This window comes from Salvelinus fontinalis, chromosome 10 (assembly GCF_029448725.1).
Source record: "Salvelinus fontinalis isolate EN_2023a chromosome 10, ASM2944872v1, whole genome shotgun sequence".
Taxonomy (NCBI): domain Eukaryota; kingdom Metazoa; phylum Chordata; class Actinopteri; order Salmoniformes; family Salmonidae; genus Salvelinus; species Salvelinus fontinalis.
Window position 1 is genome coordinate 19,229,794 of NC_074674.1, and position 25,706 is coordinate 19,255,499.

The window sequence follows — 25,706 nt, forward strand, 5'->3', positions numbered from 1 at the left end:
TCGTACACATGCTGGTCATGCGCGCAAACATAGAATGCGCTAGTCTCATTCCGATCCTGGCTGACATGTTGATTTTTATTTGATTGATCAAATATTTAAAAACTGTGCCTAAATAAATGACATTAACCGACATTATGAAATTAATTTCCATGACTTTTCCACACCTGGAAAATACAACCAGTTTTTTTTTCTCATGACGATATGAACCCTGTGTGTGTCAATGTGGGTGTTTGTTTACCTGTAGCTCGACTCCATAGCCTGTGTACACAGTGATAGTGTATGTACAGTGTAGAAATGTTCCACCTGGTAGAGGGGGGTCGTCAGAAGAGTCTATGTATCCCTCTGGGTCGGAGAAATTCACCATACAGCCAGACACAGCTGGAGAGATAGTTTAGGAGAAGGGGAGGAGAGAAGGAGGAAATGAGAGGAGAGGAGAGGAGGGGGACAGAAGAGGAGGTGAGGAGCGGAGATGACAAACAATACTGGAAAAATATTGGAAAAGCAATTTATTTTCACAGCGTAATCCAAGATGCTGGTGAGATAAGCACATCTATGTCTTCAGTCAGAGAAAGGTAAACAACTGCTTTCTGTAAAAAGGACGAGGCGTTCTCTAACATGGAGAACATTCTCTAACATATACCTGGTGAAGGTGTGTCTGCAGCCATGGTCGCCATGACAATAGCGGTGACCTCATCTCGCTGTCCCAGCGGTGTGTGTGTGGATGTGTGTGTCCCGGGCTGGGAGGAGGGGATGGGGTTGTTGTCGGATTGGGAGGGCTGTGACGGGAGGAGGGGTCCACTGTCGTGGGGCTGTGAGACTAGGGATCCTATCCTCTTCAACAGACCCTGCTGATCCAGAGAGAGACCTCCAGACAGGCCCCTCACGCTCAGTCCTCTGCCCAGGAGAGGCAGCAGGTCCTGGGGCTGAGCAGAGGGCAGGACCACCCCCCCTGTCTGGTAGAGGAGACGATCCTTCTGGGCCAGGAATGACTCGAGCAGATCACCAGTGGCACCCATCCCCGCCCCGGGCACTAACCCAACCACGGAACTTCTCCCTCGGGATGAGTCTATGTCTGTGTCCCCTACGGCTTGAGAAGGGGAGGGGGAGGAGGGTGGAGGTGTGGAGTCAACTTCACCTAGAGAAACGGAGAGAGAAAAAAAAAGTGTAAAAGAGAGTGAGACTACAGGTGATATGTAGTCTTTACACTAGTGCTGCTTTTAGCACTGAGAATAATTGTATTTTATACTCATTCTATGTTAGGGCTCTCCTGCAGCCGGGCCTGTTTCCAGGGAGAAATGCCAACCAGTGGGACTGAGGAACTGGAGGGCCTGCTGTGAACGCTTAAGCTGGAGTAAAGAGAGAGACAGCTCCGAGCTCCCAGAAAGCCTTTCTTCTCTGTGTGTCTAGTGAATGTGATGTGGCTGTGTTAGGACCTGTTTTAGCCTGGTATAACATTACACGGATAAGCAAAAACCAGCAGGACTGAGGAACTCAAAGGGAAGCTCCTGAAAACCTTTCTCCCCTGTGTGTCTAGTGACTATGTCTGGAGAGTGTGGCTGTGTTAGGGCCTCTCTGGAGCAGGAAACTGTCCAGTTTCACCGTGTTCCGCTTTCTGTTCTACTGTTTGTTCCACTGTCTGTTCCACTGTTTGTTCTACTGCCTGTTCCACTCTCTGTTCTACTGTCTGTTCCACTGTTTGTTCTGCTGTATGTTCCACTGTTTGTTCCACTGTCTGTTCCACTCTCTGTTCCACTCTCTGTTCCACTGCTTGTTCTACTGTCTGTTCCACTCTCTGTTCTACGGTCTGTTCCACTGTCTGTTCTGCTGTATGTTCCACTGTTTGTTCTACTGTCTGTTATATTGCCTGTTCCACTGTTATCAGGACTACTGGGGCAATCTGGCATCAGGACGAGCAGCCCAGCCCAATAACCTGCTCTTTATTGCACACACAAACAGGCAGAATGCACACACGCGCACACAAGCACACACCACATGCATACACACCACCTGCATGCACACACATGCACACACATGCACACACATGCACACACACACTCACACAGGCAGACCACAGACTCTTTGGGCGAGGAGAGACAGGGTAGGCAGTCAGGCATGGCGGAGAGAGAGAGAGAGAAGAGGAAGAGAGAGAGAGAGAGAAGGGGAAGAGAGAGAGAGAGAGAGAAGGGGAGGGAGAGAGAGAGCGAAGAGAGAGGGAGAGGGAGAGAGAGAGAAGGGAGAGGGAGAGAGAGCGAGCGAGAGAGAGAGAGAAGGGAGATGGAGAGAGAGAGAGAGAGAGAGAAGGGAGAGAGAGAGAGAGAAGGGGGAGAATGAAAAAGGGAGAGTGAGAAGAACATTTAAAAAAAGCAGAGACAGGCACACTGCTCCCACGCATGCTAAAATAACATCTCCAAGTGCCCAGCACTAAAAAAGGACAGAACAGTGGACACAAGCCCGCAGGCACACACACACACGCACACCAACGCATACACTCACACACACACACAGTCAGGCCCTTCATGGCCAGTGTATCACTGTGTTGCTGCCTAAACAGCAGCAACCCCTCCACTCCACACTGCTAAAACACTGGACCACTTACCACCTGCTCTCAGAACAGGCTGCTTTCTAGAAACCATATCCTCACAGTGGCATAAAGAAAACAGCTTTGGACTTTGATAGTGTCGGTTGTGTCTGCAGAGAGTGTCAACTCCACCCATCGAACCTTCATCAGCCACCAACTCAACGTCTGCAGAGAGTGTCAACTCCACCCATCGAACCTTCATCAGCCACCAACTCAACGTCTGCAGAGAGTGTCAACTCCACCCATCGAACCTTCATCAGCCACAAACTCAACGTCTGCAGAGAGTGTCAACTCCACCCATCGAACCTTCATCAGCCACAAACTCAACGTCTGCAGAGAGTCAACTCCACCCATCGAACTTTCATCAGTCACCAACTCAACATCTGCAGAGAGTCAACTCCACCCATCGAACCTTCATCAGCCACCAACTCAACGTCTGCAGAGAGAGTCAACTCCACCCATCGAACCTTCATCAGCCACCAACTCAACGTCTGCAGAGAGTGTCAACTCCACCCATCGAACCTTCATCAGCCACCAACTCAACGTCTGCAGAGAGAGTCAACTCCACCCATCGAACCTTCATCAGCCACCAACTCAACGTCTGCAGAGAGAGTCAACTCCACCCATCGAACCTTCATCAGTCACCAACTCAACATCTGCAGAGAGAGTCAACTCCACCCATCGAACCTTCATCAGCCACCAACTCAACGTCTGCAGAGAGTCAACTCCACCCATCGAACCTTCATCAGTCATTAACTCAACATCTGCAGAGAGAGTCAACTCCACCCATTGAACCTTCATCAGCCACCAACTCAACGTCTGCAGAGAGAGTCAACTCCACCCATCGAACCTTCATCAGCCACCAACTCAACGTCTGCAGAGAGAGTCAACTCCACCCATCGAACCTTCATCAGTCACCAACTCAACATCTGCAGAGAGAGTCAACTCCACCCATCGAACCTTCATCAGCCACCAACTCAACGTCTGCAGAGAGAGTCAACTCCACCCATCGAACCTTCATCAGCCACCAACTCAACGTCTGCAGAGAGTCAACTCCACCCATCGAACCTTCATCAGTCATTAACTCAACATCTGCAGAGAGAGTCAACTCCACCCATCGAACCTTCATCAGCCACCAACTCAACGTCTGCAGAGAGAGTCAACTCCACCCATCGAACCTTCATCAGTCACCAACTCAACATCTGCAGAGAGTGTCAACTCCACCCATCGAACCTTCATCAGCCACCAACTTGCATCCTGCTCACGAGGAGACGTGGATGATACACGACAACAGGTGTGCCTGATCTGATACAAATCTACGTTTTTCTTCCTCACTGGGTTAAACACTAAAAGGGTTTTGGTATCGTACATCTTCTCAGCTGAGCTCTTTATATTGTATAGGAGCGAATCCATTCATAGATCTATATTATAAATGTGTGACTACATTGACTGTGTCTCTCAGCCCAACACTAGTGCCCCATATATTTATGACTAGAGGTGGACCAGACCGCTACCATCTAACTCCAAACCCTTATTTAACTAAGCACGTCAGTCATGAACAAATTCTTATTTACAATGACGGCCTAGGAACAGTGGGTTTAACTGCCTTGTTCAGGGGGCAGAACGACAGATTTGTACCTTGTCAGCTCGGGGATTCAAACTTGCAACCTTTCGGTTACTAGCCCAACGCTCTAACCACTAGGCTACCCTGCCGACACTCCTCACAGGACCACGGTGGTTTCTGTCGAAAAGGTAGTGCTGTATTCATGGAACGACCAAGGACAATAAGGAGGATTTTACAGACCCAACTTTCTTTATACAACAACAAATGATAAAAATGCTGTACAAACAACATTAAACCAATGTCTTTGTGATGGTGACGACTCACTCCCTCACAGTAGGGATGTTGAGGCGTTATATTCTGCGTGCTCCCTCACAGTAGGGATGATGCTATTACCAAAGCGTTATATTCTGCGTGCTCTGAAAAGCCCCCCCCCCCCCCCCCAAAAAAAACACAACCATGGATGTTATGATCAGGGATGAAGGAAAACACCTCACTCTCTGACATCCTGATGTCAGTATTCGGTACCTCGGAGATTTGGCTTGTAGAGAGTGAAATACAACATCTAATGCTGTTGGCCTATCCTGAAACTTTCTAGCAGTATGCCTTTAAAACACTTTAAAAACACAACCTGGAAACACAGACTCACTACCACTCATTCACTAACTCTCTCTCTCTCTCTCACACACACACACATACACCCACCCACGCACACTCACAAGATATCAAGTTCACACCCTTGTGGAGCTGAGTAACACATTATCATGTCCCTGACACAGTGTTCAACACATCGCTGTGTGTGTGTGTGTTTGTGACTATGTGCCGAAACATTAACGAATCCAAACATCTCAATGAAGAAGAGACAAAGTGCGGAAGGACAATTGTGTGTGTGAGAGAGAGAGAGAGAGAGAGAGAGAGAGAGAGAGAGAGAGAGAGAGAGAGAGAAAGCTGTCTATATGATGTGTGGGAACACAATGAAGACATCCAAGGTTACGAAAACTCAAAAGGAACACACAGGAGGCGGTGTGGGTAGAGAAGAGGACCGCTGATTATACTGTCTGTTAGTCTGTTTTTATTGCTGTTGTTGTGAGATCTGACTGGCTAAGCTGAACACATCTACAGACCCCAAACTGGCAACCTGGGACCCACCGTAACTATGAAAGCATTCCTTAGCTACGACGACAACACGCCACGGAGACATACTCTCATAACCGTCAGCTACACACAAACACACACGTCGATGCTATCTGTAATTGGATGTTTGAGTCTGGCTGTGGGTTGGCTGGTGGACTGATTTAAAGTAGACCAATCAGCAATAACCTCAGAGTAGATCATCAGATGAAGCAAACTGCCCCTCAGATACACTGATTCACGCACGCACGCACGCACGCACGCACGCACGCACGCACACACACACACACACACACACACACACACACACACACACACACACACACACACACACACACACACACACACACACACACACACACACACACACACACACACACACACACACACAACCAATGTTCCCTCAATTTATGGGGGGGGGCACTGAGCACATTTCATGTCTGCTAAGCACAAACTTGAACATTGTGAAAATTCTGTGCAACTCCCGGCGCGCGTTTACTGTGAACACTGAGACTGTATCTGTTTTAAGTAGGCTACTGTGGCTATTTGATCATAATGTAGGCCTACCAGAGTGGCCAACCATCAAAAACAATGGAGAAAATGCACTCCATAACATTATAACATGGAAATAGCAGTTTTATCATTCACCCTATAGTAGTAACCAATGTGTGGTTTACATTCCATGAGACTTTGGGGAAAAAACATGCAGGGCTTGATATTAACCTGTTTATCCACTTGTCCTTGAGAAAAGGAGTTGACTGAATATTTTGTTGTGATGTTTTATGCAAGAAACCACTTTCCAAAATACAATTTATTATTACTCCCATACTCCCATACCATTATTACAGAGAATCAGACAAATTATGCTATCCTCTGCCTCTTGGTTACTTAGTTTATTCAAGCCTGTCTCAAAATACAACACTTCCCCTTTAAGACATAAAAAAAAGCTCTTTACCTGACTTGCTTTTCAAAGATGTCTAGAAACAGTGGGGTAAAGTACTCAATTAAAAATAGTTTAAAGTACTACTTAAGTCATTTTGGGGGGTATCTCTACTTTCTTTTACTATTTATATTTTGGATAACTTTTACTCCATACAGGTATCTTTACTTTTACTCAAGTATGACTATTGGGTACTTTTTCCACTACTGGCTAGAAATGTACACGTTCGGTGATCTTGTAAGCAATCCCTCCCACATTGCTGACTACAAATGATCTATAACTGGGATAATAACTCACTAACTAGCAAAGAATGTAAACAAATGTGGCTACAGCTCTCACTTTGATCTCTAAAACAAACGCATAATAATCGTGACCGCTCATGTTGTAAAACAGTCCAGTTCAAAGAGAACGACACAAATCCATATATGGCAATGGTCTATTTGCATATAGGCCTACTGCAGCTCTGATTGGTTATGGCGCACTGGTCTGTGTGGAGCAGCCGGATGTGATTCAGCCTGGATTCGAACCAGGGACTGAAGTGACGGCTCTTGCAATGAGATGCAGTGACTTAGACCGGTGCACCACTCGGGAGCCCAAAAGTCTTGCATAGTTTGCATACTAAGTCTTGCATAGTTTGTTTTGTTTTGGTATGTTGAATTGAAAGTGGCTAATATTGCATCGATCCGATAACAATTCCCACAGTAAAGGGAAACATTGATAGTGTTAATTAACAGGGAAAACTCTAGAAAGTTCAGGGAAGTTCAATCTCATGCTTCTCTGCAGGAGCTGATATTTCTCCTGTGCAGCAGTCCCGGGGAGTTGCAGTTTAGAGGGAACATTGCACTCAACTACTAAACAAACACACACTAAGTTCGAAAGCCTTGGGTTCTAAAGCTTTCGGTTCTAAAGCCTTTGGTTCTTGACTCACACCGTCCTCATGCCATTGTTCAGGGTTCCAGGCACAGAGTCCCATCTGGGTCGTATGTGGTGTCAGAAGCAGGTGCTATTCCACCCAGGCATGACCAACTCTTATGAACAGATGGCATCATCTGTGGGCTCTCTCTCCTCTCTTCTCTCTCTCTCTCTCTCTCTCTCTCTCTCTCTCTCTCCCTCTCTCTCTCTCTCTCACACACACCCTCCTCTATCCTTCTATTTATATACCTCCTCTGTACTCTGTACTCTGTCCATACCTCTCCTCTCCTTTCATCCCATCCTCCCTCTCTCTCTGCCCCCAGATCTTCTCTATACAGAGAATGTTGTGTAACTATGTATCTCAAGGGCAACACATAAGTTATTAATAAGCACTATTAGCAATGATTAATAAGCCCTTTCAACAAAATGTGTGTTGGCCTACTGTTTCAAACTGCCTCCCAACTCGATCATGTCTAACAAAGAAGGTTCGTGTAACCACGCTCACAAGACGAGTCACCTTGCCTGAGACCTGGAGACTTGTGTTAGCTCCCCAAGCCGATGGCAAGGTTCTTGAACATTCTCCATGTTGACGTCCAATCCCCATGGAAACCCTCAGGCTAAAAGGCATTCTTCCTCCACTCTTCTTCCTCTCCTCCATTCGATCTCTCCATTCACAATTAATGTGGCCAGTGAGGAGAAATATCTATCTGTTATTTTATTCATGTTTCATGCACAGCTTCAGGCTGGAAGAAGTCCATGTACCTGTGATACATGTTCTATTACACACACACACATGCACGTGCATGCACACACACACAAACACACACACACACACACACACACACACACACACACACACACACACACACACACACACACACACACACACACACACACACACACACACACACACACACACACACACACGTTTGTGTGCTCACTGTGCAGATGTATGTGCGTTAAGAGCAGTGAAAACAGAACAGGGCTTTCTGTCCCTAGAGAGAAGCTGTCTGTTACTTCTGCCAATGCCCCTTTGCTACTGTCCCCCCCCCCCCCCACACACACACACACTTCCCCCATCTCTCTCGCGCCCTCCTTCTCCCACCATTCATCTCTCAATATCCTCCTTTCCTTTATTCTCTCTCCCTCATTCCTTGATGCTACTGGTAACTGGAGGGAGACAGGTGTGTGAGTAGAGTTTCAATGACTTCTGAACATCTCTCTCGCGCGCACATTTAAAGACACGCATATAGGATCCTAACTAGGCTATAGTGGAGCCAAAGAGCAGGCTTCGGTGAATCCTAACCCGATTTCTTTCAATAGCAACACGGCCATGTATAGCTCGTTATTCACTCCTCCGCTCTCTCACTTGTTCTCCTCTCTCTATCTACGGTTGTACTGTAGGTTTCATGATGACCACTTCTCTGCTTCCCTCCTCCTCTTCTTTCTATCCTACTATCACACTGCAGCCATACGTTCCTCGTCAGTCCATCTTTTTCTACTCTTCTCCCACGTTCCAACTACCTAGCCGTATCTCATCCTGCTACCAAGAACGATGACACCATCCAAATCATCTCTTGTGGTATCACAGAAATATCAGTTATCCTCCTGGGTTATGTCATCAATATGGGGCCTGGGTCAACCTAATGGGTGATGTCATCAACGTCAGCCAGTCATGGTCCCATCAGTTCTATCCATCTGGGAGCTCAGGTTGTAGAGAAGAGTCTTTGTGTGTTTGATCTATCGAGAGGTAGGTGTGTGTGTGTGTGTGTGTGTGTGTGTGTGTGTGTGTGTGTGTGTGTGTGTGTGTGTGTGTGTGTGTGTGTGTGTGTGTGTGTGTGTGTGTGTGTGTGTGTGTGTGTGTGTGTGTGTGATGAATCTTACAGCAGGACTGTACCAGAGATTTTTCTTCCATTAAAATGCTTCTGCGGACCGCCTAAGCATTTTATTTATTTATTTAGTCACACATTTTTTCGATGGAAAAATGCTTTCAGTTAAAAGACTAAAACCAGATATAAATGATGTAGAAAAGATATTGGACTTAGACTGAGTGTACTTAACAATAGGAACACCTGCTCCTTCCATGACATAGACCAGCCGAATCCAGGTGAAAGCTATGATCCCTTATTATGTCACCGGCGCTTGTGTTCTCTTAAGTGTCTAAAATGACCCGCCACTATGTTTAACAGCAGAGAAAACCCCCTAAATGAAATTTTTTCAACTTGAAATTTGATGACTTTTCCTAGAGTGACCCCGACATTAGAAAAATTGAAACATCGCCTTTGTTCATATTTCCATTAAAGCTGTACACCACCAGGGTGCAAAGATTGTCTTAGGGTCATCTTTGACCCGGCAGTTATAAAATAATTTACACACCACAAAAACCACAAGGACACAGCATCTCCCCTCCACGACCCCACACATGACTCAAGTTCACAGACAAAATAAAAACAATTTCGGACAAAATAAACAAAATTTCAGACAAAATAAGAATGTCTTGAAAGCTTAAGTTACTAATGGGGAATGCAGTCAGAGGCTATAAAGGTGATGCAGATGACAGTCCCCCCAGTTCTCTCTTTGCTGAAGCCATGAGTGCACGTTTCAGTGCCCAACAGGTCGTAGATCTGATTTATTCAGATGTCCAGGAGGAACAAGAGAACAATGATTTAGAAGAGGAGGAGGTATCTGAGGAAGAAGATGGGGAAGAATACAACCCAGAGCATGATGCATCATCTTCAGATGAAGAAGAAATCCCCCAAGCTGAAAGAGAGACCTTTCTGTCAAAGAACAGCCAAATAACATGGTCCTGGTCACCATATGACAACCAGGGCAGGATGGCAGCACAAAATGTCACAAGGATGACCCCAGGGCCCACAAGACATGCAGTTGCCCATGTCCAGGACATCGCCTCATCATTCTACATGTTCATCACACCAGCCAATCAAACAAATCATCCTGGAGATGACACATTTGGAGGGTTTCTGTAAATATGGAGACAACTGGAAAAGGATGGATGAGATTGACCTGCGTGCCTACATAGGGCTGCTAATCTTAGCGGGTGTGTATAGGTCCCAAGGCAAGGTTACATGTAGTCTCTGGGATGCTGAGAGTGGAAGGGTGATTTTCCATGCCACGATGCCACTGAAAGTCTTTCACACTTTCTCAAGAATGCTACGGTTTGATAACCGTGAGTCAAAACCTGCAAGACGTGTGAGAGACAAACTGGCGGCCATAAGAGAAGTCTGGGAGAAGTGGGTGGAGCGTCTGCCATGCCTTTACAACCCTGGGCCTGAAGTAACAGTGGATGAGCAACTGGTTCCATTCAGCGGTACATTCAATTTTCATATCTGTAACGTAAGTGATTTTCACTGTTAATTGTATTATGTATTCCTGTAATATCATTGATTTGTGATTGTTTCCTGTGACACTGATACTGATTACTGATAGTCATCTCTTTTGTCAAAAGGTTGCTGTCCTTTCCGGCAGTATATGCCCAGCAAGTCAGCAAAGTATGGCATCAAGATATGGGTGGCCTGTGACGCACAATCCAGCTATGCTTGGAAGATGCAAGTCTACACAGGGAAGCTGACCAGTGGAGGCCCGGAGAAGAACCAGGGGATGTGGGTTGTGCTTGATGTGACAGATGGACTGAGGGGGCACAATGTCACTTGAGACAGTTTCTTCACCTCTTATGAACTCAGCCAGCAGCTCCTGAAGAGGAAGATTACCATGGTTGGCACAGTTAGAAAGAACAAGCCTGAGCTCCCCCCTGCAGTCCTCGCAACAAGAGAGAGGCCTTCTCATCAAAGTTGGCCTTCACCCCCACCACCACTCTAGTTTCTTACCTCCCAAAGAGGAACAAGAATGTGGTCCCCCTGAGCACACTGCACAAAACGGCTGAGATCAGTGATCGTGAAGACAGGAAGCCAGCCATCATCCTGGACTACATCCACAACAAAGGAGGCGTGGACAACCTGGTGGCTGTAGGTGATTGGAACTTACAGCTGCAGGAGGATGACTGCCCGCTGGCCCCTGGTCATCTTCCATAACATCATTGATGTGTCCTTATACAATGCCTTCGTGATATGGAACAAGATCAACCCTACCTGGATGCCTGATAAGCGGAACAAGAGGGTGTTCCTGGAGCAGCTGGGAAAGGCACTTGTAACCCCACACATTCAAAGAAGGGAGCGCCTCCCCCGCACAGCAGCCTCTGCTGCGCTTGTGAAAGCTGTTCAGGGGGCTGAATCTTGTCCTGATCCAGCTGAGGCTGCAGCTGGGGCAGGCAAGAGGAGGAGATGCCAATTATTTCCCCCAAAGAAGGAATGTAAAACAAATACTATGTGCTGCACATGTGAGAAATACATCTGCAAAGTCCATGCACACACACTTGCATACTGTCCTACATGTGCTAATTAGAGTTGATTGATTTATGTTCTTCACGTTTTTATTTTGTATCTATTATCTTATTTTATTGTTTATTTTGTTGTTGTTTATACACCTTGTGGGTGGAGGCAATGTTTCAAAAAATAGGAGAAGACAAGTATTTTGTAGTTGAACTCCTCATTGTACAGTATATAAGAATATATCACTATGTTGCCAAAAAAGTTCAAGACTGTTATTGTTTCCCTTCAATAAAATACATTCAAAACAACTTTCTGCACATTTCTTCTACTTTCTTAGGCTATACAAGTGCAATCTCTTGCTAAAAACAGTTATGTTTACACTTATGCAGTACCTTTAGCAATAATAATAATAATTATAAACCTCTACTTTAGTAAATAAAACAATTACGACAGGTGTGTTGTAATAAAAACGAGTGGTGTCCACTGATTAAATGCAGTCTTTCTGCATCGTGAAGAGGGAAAACCCAGATATTCACAAAGTTTGTGATGAATGACAGGTTGCTTCAAATTCAATTAAGCTGCTTTAATTTGTAGGGGTTTAGTGAAGGCGGGTCATTGTTTTTACCCTTAGGACAAGGGGAGTACACAGAATGTTAAATCTACACGAGGGTTAAATCCACTTCAATCAGTGTAGATGAAGGGGAGGAGAAACGTTAAAGAAGAATTGTTAAGCCTTGAGAAATTTGAGACATGGATTGTGTATGTGTACCATTCAGAGGGTGACCGGGCAAGACAAAAGACATAAGTGCCTTGGAACGGATTATGGTGGTAGACGCACTGGTTTGAGTGTGTCAACAACTCCAACGCTGTTGGGTTTTTCACACTCAACAGATTCCCGTGTGTATCAAGAATAGTCCAGCCAACTTGACACAACTGTCGGAAGCACTGGAGTCAACATGGGCCAGCATCCCTGTGGAACGCTTTCGACACCTTGTTCAGTCCATGCCCCCACAAGTTTGATTTGACTAAGAGAGTCACCATGCCGGAATGTTCTGTATTTAACTGTACTAATCGACACTCGAAAGAGTGTCATCTTAAATCAGTCGTAATTCTGATTATCATGGTTTAATAATTGCCGTCCGTTTTGCTTTCCAATGTTGACCTGGCTAGGTTCTAGGTGAGGCGAAGCTTTCAAATGAACCTTCTGCTGTAAAGGTTTAACAGTAGGCTAGCAACAGGTTCATAGACATTAAACCAGGTTGACTCTCTCAGGCAGGATGAAAACAACTACATGGACCATGATCATTTGCTTGTTATGGCCACATTAACCATGATTGTTAGCGATTGTTTGGTGGCATTCAGCCCCAGTGAGTAATATGGCTCGCTTCAAATTCAAATATTTCCAGCTTCATACGCCATAGGGAGGTTTTCATAGGAATATGTCACCGCTATCGCTATCTACTGGTTTGAATGTCAATGGTATTATATGATATCTCTCTCTCTCTCTTTCTCCCCCTCTCCACTCTCCCCTACTCTCCACAGGCACAGATCAATCCCGTGTTCTAATTTCTAAAAGTCCCAACTAGGTCAAATGTTTAAAAAAATATGTTAACGTTTAAACTGCCATGGTAGCCATGACTGCGGTAGATGGAACTGCATTGCCTCCTAGCTGTCATAAGGAGGATCATTTTGGCCTTGTGTACATGGTTTAAGAAAGAATAACACAATTATATGTGAATTCACAAGGCAGAAATGGTACTGCATATGATAGCTATGGGTGCCAGACAAAATCAAATCAATCAAAATCAAATCAAATTTTATTAGTCACATGCGCCGAATACAACAGGTAGACCTTACCATGACATGCTTACTTACGAGCCCCTAACCAGCAATGCAGTTCTAAAAAATATGGATAAGAATAACAAATAAAATTAACAAGTAATTAAAGAGCAGCAGTAAAATAACAATAGAGAGACCATATACAGGGGGGGTGCTGATACAGAGTCAATGTGCGGGGGCACCGGTTAGTTGAGGTAAAATGTACATGTAGGTAGAGTTATTAAAGTGACTACGCATAGATGATAACATCAGAGAGTAGCAGCATTGTAAAAGAGGGGCGGGCAATGCAAATAGTCTGGGTAGCCATTTGATTAGATGTTCAGGAGTCTTATGGCTTGGAGGTAGAAGCTGTTTAGAAGCCTCTTGGACCGAGACTTGGCGCTCCGGTACCGCTTGCCGTGCAGTAGCAGAGAGGACAGTCTATGACTAGGGTGGCTGGAGTCTTTTACACCTTTTAGGGCCTTCCTCTGACACCGCATGGTATAGAGGTCCTGGATGGCAGGAAGCTTGGCCCCGGTGATGTACTGGGCCGTACGCACTACCCTCTGTAGTGCCTTGCGGTCGGAGGCCGAGCAGTTGCCATACCAGGCAGTGATGCAACCAGCCAGGATGCTCTCGATGGTGCAGCTGTAGAACCTTTTGAGGATCTGAGGACCCATGCCAAATCTTTTCAGTTTCCGGAGGGGGAATAGGTTTTGTTGTGCCCTCTTTGTCGTGCCCTTTTGTCTTGGTGTACATGGACCATGTTAGTTTGTTGGTGATGTGGACACCAAGGAACTTGAAGCTCTCAACTTGCTCCACTGCAGCCCCGTCAATGAGAATGGGGTGTGCTCGGTCCTACTTTTTCCTGTAGTCCACAATCATCTCCTTTGTCTTAATCAAGTTGAGGGAGAGGTTGTTGTCCTGTCACCACACGGCCAGGTCTCTGACCTCCTCCCTATAAGCTGTCTCGTCGTTGTCGGTGATCAGGCCTACCACTGTTGTGTCATCAGCAAACTTAATGATGGTGTTGGAGTCATGCCTGGCCATGCAGTCATGAGTGAACAGGGAGTACAGGAGGGGACTGAGCACGCACCCCTGAGGGGCCCCCTTACCACCTGGGGGCGGCCCGTCAGGAAGTCCAGGATCCAGTTGCAGAGGGAGGTATTTAGTCCCAGAGTCCTTCGCTTATTGATGAGCTTTGAGGGCACTATGGTGTTGAACACTGAGCTGTAGTCAATAAATAGCATTCTCACATAGGTGTTCCTTTTGTCCAGGTGAGAAAGGGCACTGTGGGGTGCAATAGAGATTGCATCATCTGTGGATCTGTTGGGGCGGTATGCAATTTGGAGTGGGTCTAGGGATTCTGGGATAATGGTGCATATGTGAGCCATGACCAGCCCTTCAAAGCACTGCATGGCTACAGACGTGAGTGCTACAGGTCGGTAGTTATTTAGGCAGGTTATGTTAGTGTTCTTGGGCATAGGGACTATGGTGGTCTGCTTAAAACATGTTGGTATTACAGACTCTGACAGGGAGAGGTTGGAAATGTCAGTGAAGACACTTGCCAGTTGGTCAGCGCATGCTCGCAGTACACATCCTGGTAATCCATCTGGCCCTGTGGCTTTGTGAATGTTGACCTGTTGATTGGTCTTACTCACATCGGCTGCGGAGAGCGTGATCACAGTCTTCCGGAACAGCTGGTGCTCTCATGCATGTTTCAGTGTTATTTGCCTCGAAGCGAGCATAGAAGCTTGTCTGGTAGGCTTGTGTCACTGGGCAGCTCTTGCCTGTGCTTCCCTTTGTAGTCTGTAATGGTTTGCAAGCCCTGCCACATCCGACGAGCGTCAGAGCCGGTGTAGTACGACGGTGTAGAATGATTCAAATCTTATTTGTCACATGTGCCAAATACAACAGCTGTAGACTTTCCCGTGAAATGTTTGCTTCAGAGCCCTTCCCAATGATACAGAGTTAAAAAATAATAATACAAAGGAAAATAGTAACACAAGAGGAATAAAATACTCAAGAATGGAGCTATATACAGGGAGTACAAGTACCAAATCAAACTGCAGGGGCACGAGGTATTTAACATAGATATGTACATGAGGCAGGGTAAAGTGACTAGACATCAGGATAGATAATAATAAGGTATATGAGGTAGATATGTACATGAAGGCAGGGTAAAGTGACTAGGCATCAGGATAGATAATAATAAGGTATGTGAGGTAGATATGTACATGAAGGCAGGGTAAAGTGAATAGGCATCAGGATGGATAATAATAAGGTATTTGAGGTAGATATGTACATAAAGGCAGGGTAAAGTGACTAGACATCAGGATAGATAATAATAAGAGTAAAATAAAGAACAGAGTAGCAGCAGAATATGATGAGTGTAAAAGTGTCTGTGTGTGTGTGTGTGTTTGTGTTGTGTCGGGATGTGTGTGTGTGTGTGTGTGTGTGTGTTTGTGTGTATGTGTGTGTGTATGTAGTGTATGTGAATGTGTGTGGGCTGTGTGAGAGTGTCAGTGTAGTGTGTGCAAGTGAGTGTGTATATACTGTATAGTCCAGTGGTGGTCAGTGCCATTTAAGATGAGGGAGGACAATTATTTATTTTTTATGAGCATGGCCTTATCTCTATTACAGCACATTGTTTGACTGTCATTCATATTCCATTCACCCAGCTTAATGTACAATCGATAGGTTTAGGCTACTACATGATACTCAACTTTTCTTTGCACCTATCATGAGGTTGCTACAACTTTATAACGTAAGTGCACAGGTCGAGAGAAAAATTAAGAGCAATCAAGGTGACAGGCAGTCTTGCCTGCATCTAGCTGATCTAGGGTGTAATCATTGGTCCAACAGTTGCAAACGACAGTTTCTATTGGACAAATTCAGGTGTTTAAAAAGCTTCATTCTGTTTGCTTCCGTTTAAGATGTTTTCAACAGAATTGGCAGAATGAATACACCCCATGATCACACGCAAATACAGTTCACTTTCATAGCGGCCACATACAAACAGCATGATCATTTTGCTCGTTGTAGAATTCCTTCCCGCATCTACGCCCTCTCCTCCTCTCACCTTTTCCCTTCTGTGGACTTCAGTGCACAACACATTAGATGTCTGTGACCAGGCGAAAAATCCTTTCCAAGTCAAACCTTCATATCATAACCTTAACCACTATACACAGCCTACATCGTTAATGTCACCATATTAGCTAACGTCATAGCTGGTCAACATAGCTACTTGAACTAATGCATTTGTAAACTCGCTACAATCTTGCAATACAGTGCACAGTCAGCAAGCAGTTTAGCGGTTACACCGGCTGATCCCGGTGGCAAAAATTAATAAAACCAAAAACGTACCTTGACTTGGAAGAGTTCCAGTGTTGGATAGCCATAGCCAGCTAGCTAACATAGCATCACTCTCTGTTTGAGCCAGGTGTTTGAGTAGGCTAAACTCGCTAGCTGCCTTCACTAGCTCTCTCGCTCTCTTTTGCTTCTCCTTCATTTTTAAATAAATACATTTGTTCAAAAGTGTTCAATTATTGTCTTTCTCTCTCTTTGAGTCAACTACTCAACACATGTTATGCACGGCAGTGCTAGCTAGCTGTAGCTTATGCTTTTAGTACTGGATTCGTTCTCTGATCCTTTGATTGGTTGGACAACATGTCAGTTCATGCTCTGATAGTTTGTAGGACATCCTCCGTAAGTGGTCATAATTGCTGTGTATGTCTATGGAATGGGGTGAGAACCACGAGCCTCCTAGGTTTTGTATTGACATTTCTGAAGCTTCTATTTTACAATAGTCTCTAGTAAACACCATAGATTTTCACAGCATACTACTCTCCCAGAGTGCATTTCAACCCCTAGGGTGCAATGCTCCGCCCAGGGCTACTGGCTGGCTGCAGACAAACGTGAAATGCTCACATGAATGTCATGCTGAACATATGTTCATATCATGGACACTCGAACATAATTCAAATTTAGTAGCTAGCAGAATGACGTTACAATGCAAATGTAATGTGTAATATAATTCTAATGTAATTTTGAAACTTAACCTCCCTTGAACTACACTGTATTGTCATAGTTTGTTTCTGGAGCCCGTTTTGTCAACAAGCTGCCGGTATTGGAGGTATGATGTTTTTGTTAGAAGAAGCAATGCTGTCTCTATTCTCACATAGATATTTCCCCTCTCGGACGGCGCTCAGCTTACTGCTGTCCCACGCCCACTCAGCAACGATGGTAGTTAATGCCATTTTTAGGTTCTCTGCTGTGTGCCTCTCCTATGTTCTCAGTGTTCAATACATGGGACTTCATATCTTATTTCTCATGAATGTGATGGCTCGCTGGAGTGATGAATGACAGCGTGTTCATAAATGTCCAACAGTCTGTTGTTAACGCCACATATGGGGTGTTTGAGAGCTTGCGTTTGTACCTGCAGAGCAATCACTGTACAATTTCTCCATCCTGGCCGTCACAGTTTTTCAACATGGCATCTTGTAGTCTGGTTCTAGATATGCCATCGTGGGGACTGAAGCCGAAATTCTCTTTGAAAAAAAGGTGCCATCTAGAATCTAAAAGGGTTCTTCGGCTGTCCCCTTTCCACAGAGGGTTCTACATGGAACCCAAAAGGGTTCTACCTGGAACCAAAAAGGATGCTCCTATGGGGACAGTCGAAGAACCCTTTGGAACCCTTTATTCTAAGAGTGTACCACCGACAATGGCTGCATATCAACTGCAATAATTTTTTTAATTAGCACTGCGATTTTCTCACTCTGTCACTTATCGCACTACCTTCGTGTGAAGAGCCTGTCTGATGTCTGTTTTTGGGGGCCTGCGCTGCTGCCAGCAACAGTTTGGATCTCACGGTGGCTCCCTTTCAGATGGTTAAGCATTGCACTTGTACTGCCACTGGAGCTCAATTCTACCTCGCAAAGTTTGCATTTCCCCACCTTCTCATTTCATTGAATTGCCATACAGGACTGTGGCTTCCCTGTCTCACTCTCTGTCATTTTTACAACCGGTAACGATGATGATGTGCGGAGCGCTTTATATCTGTGGCAAATAGTTTGAAAGATGCATGTCTCCTCCTACCAACATTACAGCATTGTTGCGTTAGGTATTTGTTCAATTAAAAATGTTCCCTTTATGATGATGATCCGGACCTGTTAGTGGTAGTTTTGTGATAACTGCACTGTGATTTAGATTTTGTTGGGGGGGAAAAACTTTTTTGGTTAGGGATTTCTTTTTCATGTTAACGATCCCAACGTCATAGATTAGCTGAAAAGTGGAGCGCGACAACAAAGAGCCAGAGGGAGAGTTACAGGGGGATGGATTGTTTTTACTGTCTTACAGTTTTAATAGGCTTTTTCCACCAAACTATCTCTGACATGCTGACCACACTGCAAGCGTCGCGTGAGGGAGCGTTGCAAAATTCCTTTACACAAACATGTTATTCAGTCACTGCACCCACGCTGCTCGCGCGCGTCTGCATAGCCAGGCGCTAAAATAGAACTTGGTTCTATTTGTGACGCTTGACGCGAATAAGTCCAGCCTCTCCCATCTCCTCATTGGTTTTTAGGAGCATATACCCCCGTGGGTGATTGAAAATTTAACTGAGGTCCACACCCCAGTCCAGTTGGTTGTGGTAATGCACCTCAAAGTTGGTTGCCAACTGGCATATAAAGTCCAAAGAAGAAGACTGAAGGAGGAGAGATTACTAGAAACTAACTCGGTTTACCCTTTTATCTGTGGATTAATTGTCAGAGTAGAGGACCTTGTGCATTTCAGGTAAAGTAACAACCCAATGTTTATATCCCAGGACAAATGATTTAGCAACAGCAAGCTAGCTAGATAAATTGCCTTAAATGTTTATTGCTTTTCGACCTGTCCCCAAATGAATATAGTTGGTTCAGAGTTCGTTTTGATATTTCAGCCTGCACGTCCTGATCGTGTCTGGTGTGGGTGAACAAAAATCAACGCACACTTATGCACGCGCGCGAGCGGTCTGGTAGGCAGGTGAGACGATGGAGGGAGAGAAGTAGAAAACTCTCAATAACAGTCATATCCACACAGAGTTAGGATGAAATCTGAGTTCGATAGAAACGTTTCAGTTTAGAAGCTTTCAGAGTGTTAGTGTAGCTGCCACGTTGGAGTTGCGTAAAACTGCTACATTCAAACTCTGCAAGCTGCCCCCCTCCCCCCCCCCTCTTCAGTAGTAGCTCAGAGAAGAGAAGCATCTGAGAAGTGAACAGGACAAAACATCACGCCAGACAGCCGTAGCTATCGGTGTCGATCTGAGTAGCGCCTTCCTTTATCACACAGACACACGCGCGCGCCGCGCGCACACACAGACTTTCGGGAACGGGACCAGACAGGCTCTTCAATGGGACTCTGTAATGAAGGGAGACGGAAGAGTAGGCCATTCAGATGATGGCGATGAGGGACGAGGCTTTGAAGCAAATGGAAGATGAAACATGAACAGTATAAAACGCTCGGCTGGAAACGCTCCTGATCGTGCCAATCAACTGAAGCCACAAACTCACCTCACAGCCATCAGCCTTAAAATGACAGTTAGTATTGAACAGGGCCCAGACAGAAAGGCTTACCACACGTTATACTGGGCACAAATGTGACGCTAACAAATGACCCTCAACCGTTAACTCTGAAATAGCTCAGGGTATTGCACATTTTCATCCTTTTTAACATCCAGACATGCCATAGCGTCATCCTATGATTAGTGGTTTCAACGCCATGCTATGGAGAGGAGAGTGTGGTTGTGAGTGTGAAACATATGCGGTTTAATCAAATCAAATTCAAATCAAATTGATTTATAAAGCCCTTCTCACATCAGCTGATGTCTCAAAGTGCTGTACAGAAACCCAGCCTAAAACCCCAAACAGCAAGCAATGCAGGTGTAGCAGCACGGCGGCTAGGAAAAACTCCCTAGAATCCAACCAGTCAGGTATAGAGGAGTGGGACTAGGGCCGGGATTCTATCTGATCAGTGGTAGAGCCGCCTTAAAGCGGGCTTGACATTTAAAGGTAATTTTGGAATGAGCCGACATAATCTGCATTTGCCGTGAATGCGGTCTCCGCGAGAGCGGAAACGGGGGCTTTAAAAATGAGCACAGCTAAAAAAGCACCATCACTATTGAATCCCGGCCTAGTACTCTCACTGAGTTATTATCCTGGTACAAACTTCTGTTCTGTTCTCATCCCGACCCCAGCAGAGGCTGGGTTAAAGCCATGGAAACGTCAAAGCACAAACACCTAGTCAGGCCAACAACAGCAACAACAGGAAAAGAGCAGAGGAAGAGACAGCCCAACACAAAAGCCCTGACAGTTCAATCACACACACACGCACACGCACACGCATGCACGCACGCACACACACACTGCGGATGGGTTCAGAGCAGCTTAGCCACACAGTTAAGCTGCAGTTAATTGCTTTTATTGTGGAATAGTGTCAGCAGCATCCCTATAACCCCACAGTCAGCCAGAACTGATAATCCTGGACACACACACACACACACACCGTTTTGATGTTAAATGGAAATAGATATTCTGTCCATACTATGGAAAAAATGTGTTATAGGATTCTTAGATCTTAGTTGGTTTTCCAATAAGAAGACTGGGCTGATTGCGCTAAAGGACATATTTCCCTGTGTTGTTCACAGTTACAGCTTCCGTCTACTCAGCCTTTAGAAAAGCAAGAAGAAGCAAGGGTGGGCCTCTGCCGAATGAGAGAACACGATGGATGGTGAGGAAAAAATAAGAGGTGATGTGATGAGAGGAGAAAGACAAATTACGGCTGAGTGAGTTTTACAGAGGAGAGAACAGACAACCTGCCACAGCGAGGAGAGAGAGGAGGGGGAGAAAGATATTGGAAAGGAAGGGAGAGGAGAGTATGAAGAGAGAAGAAAGGAAAGGGGGAAGAGGAGAGAGAGAGAACAGAAGAGAAGAGAAAAGGATGACAGGAAAGGGGAAGTGAATGTAACACCAGGGGAAGGGTAGGTAGGGAAGAGGAGAAGAGAAAAGGGGAGAGGTGAAGGGGGAAGAGAAAAGAGTAGAGGAGAAGAGAGGAGAGAGGTAGAGGAGAGAGGACAGGAGAGGAGAGACTGGCTAGACTCTAGAGCAGGGGTCTTCAGCCTTTTCTGGCATGAGTGCTACTTAAAAAATATGAAAAATGTCACAAGCTACTCTTTTTTTTATAGCTTTCAAATAGGCATATTCTTCTCTTCCCCAGGTCCTTAGTGTACAAGAGAAAGTAGTGCATTATGTTTTCTGTCAATATACCTGGTAAAATAATGGTTACTAAACAACTCTAAAGGGGGGCCCTATAAAATCTGTGATTTTTTCCCTCAATTTATGTTTTGTCAGTTTCAGTTTAGATTTTGGCAGGTTTCCACTCTCAAAATTACAATTGTTCATAGAGACAAAAAGAAATAGAATGTTCTGGGTCCATGTCAATGCTTAATTCACATCAGAAGATCTTGTTATTTAGGTCTTGGAAGAAAACTAACCAATTTAGATTTTGAGTGTAATTCCCCTTTAATTGCGCATCTGGCCCTTCAATTGCGCATCTAGCAAGTGAGTAATGTGTCAGTCTAGCAATGGCTCTGTACTGCTGTTGCTCATTTCATTGCAAAGTTTGCAAATAACAAATACAAATGATATACTTACTCATGATATACTTCTGACAAGTAAGGCCACTTTGCAGTTAACATTTAATTGAGAGGTTTTTGTGGAAAGTATTTCTGTCAACCCACAAGACGGTTATCACATCAACTTACTACACACGGAGTGACAGACAAACGCGCGTACCACACAGACAGACAGGGGCAATATTGTTGTTAATTAAATGGCAGATATTTTGTGTTATGTTTGGCTTTTTAAGCCAATAGAACCTAACCAGCGGTGGGATAATGTCAATGTTACGTTGATTAGATAGTAGCTGGGAGATTTCGGTGTCTGATACATGCGAGATTTGTTTATGACAGTTTGCGGTGGAAAACACGAAAAATGTAATGTAGGCCTACTTTCAGAATTGTTTGGCGAGTTACTCATATGTGAGCTGCGAGCTACTGATAGCTCGCGATCGACCTGTTGGAGACCCGTGCTTTAGACCAGGTAGAGCCCTACGTTCATGGAGAGACCAGAGCTCTGTGCCCTAGCCGATACAGTCACCGTCAACTGGTGTCGGGGTGGGAGACCGCGATGATACAATTGTCATAACCTCTCGCATGCGGAAATGAGGTCAATCTAATAACAACACACATTCTCCTCCCGATGAAATATCTGCGCATAGCAAATTTCTCAGAAATGTCGCACACACACACACACACACACACACACACACACACACACACACACACACACACACACACACACACACACACACACACACACACACACACACACACACACACACACACACACACACACACACACACACACACACACACACAGCAGAAGCTGATACAATTAATGTATTAGAGACAGTTGTATGGCAGCCCACTGTCTGTGATATGACTAGAAAACAGATCGGCTATATGGCTACCGAACACAGAGTTCTAATAGGATAATATTATATCGCCGTCTTTATCAACACGTGATGAGGAGGAATAACTAACAGCCTCTCGGGAAGGCTAAACACACAATCATTTGTTATTGTATAGCCCATGAACTGGGCAGAAGAGCGAGAGAGAGTGAGAGACCATGTTGATTACATAGAGAACATTAGCAACAGAGAAACGGTGCTGTCTTTGTCTGACATTCAGTTAGCCGCGGGGATAGTGGAGGTTAATAGATAGCCTGTCTGACACACACACACACACACACACACACACACACACACACACACACACACACACACACACACACACACACACACACACACACACACACACACACACACACACACACACACACTAAAGGGGGGACCCTGCAACGTCTTCATCACCTTTGTCGAGCGCGGCTCCAGATCATGCTGCAGCAACCAGACAAACCCCCACGTTTTCTAAACTCTGCACACACCACACACACGCACGCTTGCACACATGTATTTTTTTCCCGACAACCAGAGATATTCATAAATTCGTAGGCAGAATCCCGAACAACGATTGGCTATGCTAATTGCTGTGAGTTTTGTGTTATTTCTTTGTTTGACTCCCACGCGTCATGCCGTAGGCTTACGGCCTGTTTAACAAGCTCTCTCATCAAGACCAGAAAATAATAGGTTGACTGTAGCTCTAGCCTAATGGCCTAAGCACCTTCAGAGATGTCCAACCAGTGGTGGTTGGGCTGTTTAAGGGGGGGGGGGGGGGGCATGACCTTGTTTCTATTACAGTATTTTGGATGACTGTCATTCATATTCAATTCACCCAGCTAGCTCAATGTTACATCGATAGATTTAGGCTACTGCATTATGTATTTGTCCTATACCCATCATGAGGTTGCTACAATCTAGCCTACAAATTAAAGTTTATAACGTAGGTGCACAGGTCGAGAGACAAATTGGAATAATTGGAATAATCAAGGTGGCAGACAGACCGCCATGCACACTCTTCCCTGCATCTAGCTGATCTGGGGTGAAATTAGTCCAAACAGTTGTAAAACAGAACTAAACCGAGAGTTTCCATTCGACCAGTTCAGGTAGGCCCATTTTGTTCCATTCGCTTCCATTTAAGAAACGTTTTGCGACAGAATTGGTGGAATAAATTCACCCCCTGATCACCTGCACACATAGGTTCACTTTCATAACGGCCACTTACAACGAGCAAAGTGATGATGCTGTATAATTCTCTCACATTTTTGCTTCGCTTTTGGACAACCGTGCAAAACACAACACCAGGCGGAAAAAATCTACACAAGCTAAATCTTCATACCATAACCGCTAACCGCAAACCGCTATACAGCCTACATCGATGCCACCAAAATAATGTCACAGTCAACAAACTAGAACTAATACATTAGTAAACCCACAATCCATTCCAGCATTGAATGACTCATCTCATTTCCATATGTACAATCTTGCAGTACAGTGTACAGCAAGAAGTTTAGAAGTTACACCAGCGGTCACCGGTGGCAAAAAAATTATTAAACGAAAGCTTACCCTGGCTTGAAGGAGTTGAAGTGTTGAATAGCCTTAGCCAGCGAGCTAACATAAATAGTATTCCTCTCTGTTTGAGTCCGATTATTGAGTAGGCTAAATAAGCCGCATTAGCTAAGTAAGAGAAAGGCGAAAAATGTAAAAAAAAAATACACAAACGGAATATAGCTAGCGCTCTCTCTCTCTACTGCTTTTTAATTTTTTGAAGAAATGAATTTGTTCATAACTGTTACAAACTATTGTATTTCTCTCTCCTTGAGTCAACTAGTCACCACATTTTATGCACTGCAGTGCTAGCTAGCGGTAGCTTATGCTCTCAGTACTAGATTCATTCTCTGATCCTTTGATTGGATAGACATGTCAGTTCATACGGCAAGAGAGACGATATATTGGAGGACGTCCTATGGATGTCGTAATAAGTACTGTTTAATAACGGGGCAGCAGGTAGCCTAGTGGTTAGAGTGTTGGGCCAGCACCCGGGAGGTTGCTAGATCGAGTTGATGAGGTGAAAATATTTCGTCCTGAACAAGGCAGTTAACCCACTGTTCCTAGGCTGTCATTGTAAATAAGAATATATTTCCTATTTCCTAACTGACTTGCCGAGTTAAATATAACAACGATACTTCTTTATTGTGTGTCCCTTTTGGGAAATGTGTTATGCATCTCAACAAACAACAATAATAGGTGCAGAAATACATAAATCACAAGCAATAAATACAGCAGACAACATGTGAATAAAGTTTACAATTCAGTTCATACACTTCTGGGAAGCGGGAGGGTTGAGCAGTTCTTTATTCAATTGATTTATACTGGTGGGAATAAATGATTTCTGGGCTCTGGCGGTTTTGTAAAGATGGAATCTATACCATCTAATGCAATTTGCCTATGCCGTTCGGCCATCGCTCATCCATATATTTATATGTACATATTCTTAATCATTCCTTTACACGTGTGTGCATAAGGTCGTTTGTTGTTCAATTGTTAGATTACTTGTTAGATATTACTGCACGGTCGGGAATTAGAAGCACAGGCATTTCGCTACACTCGCATTAACATCTGTTAACCATGTGTATGTGACCAATGGAATTTGATTTGATTTGGACTGTATTGGCGGCATGATGGTAGGAGCTGGTACTCCTGGTTGAGTGGGTGTGTCAGGTCAGCGCTTCTATGTTCTTGACATTAACTCCACTGATTTTGCTTGAGAGCCCTGCTGTTTTGTGTAGCTGTTTTTTATTTGCGATGGATAGCTGATTGTACCAGGCTTGGAAACAGAAAGTGGGAACACTCTGAACAAAGGACTTG

At 44.8% G+C, this 25,706-nt stretch overlaps 1 protein-coding gene across 1 annotated transcript in view; it reads right to left on the reverse strand.

The window, feature by feature from the left end:
• Nucleotides 1–25,706, reverse strand: part of LOC129863756 (seizure 6-like protein) — a 53,881-nt gene that overhangs the window by 22,632 nt on the left and 5,543 nt on the right. Inside the window, exons 2-3 of the mRNA XM_055935995.1 lie at nucleotides 641–1,135; nucleotides 239–378 (exon numbers count right to left, since the gene is read on the reverse strand). Coding sequence (XP_055791970.1) covers nucleotides 239–378; nucleotides 641–1,135 — 635 coding nt within the window. The remainder of the gene's footprint in view (nucleotides 1–238; nucleotides 379–640; nucleotides 1,136–25,706) is intronic.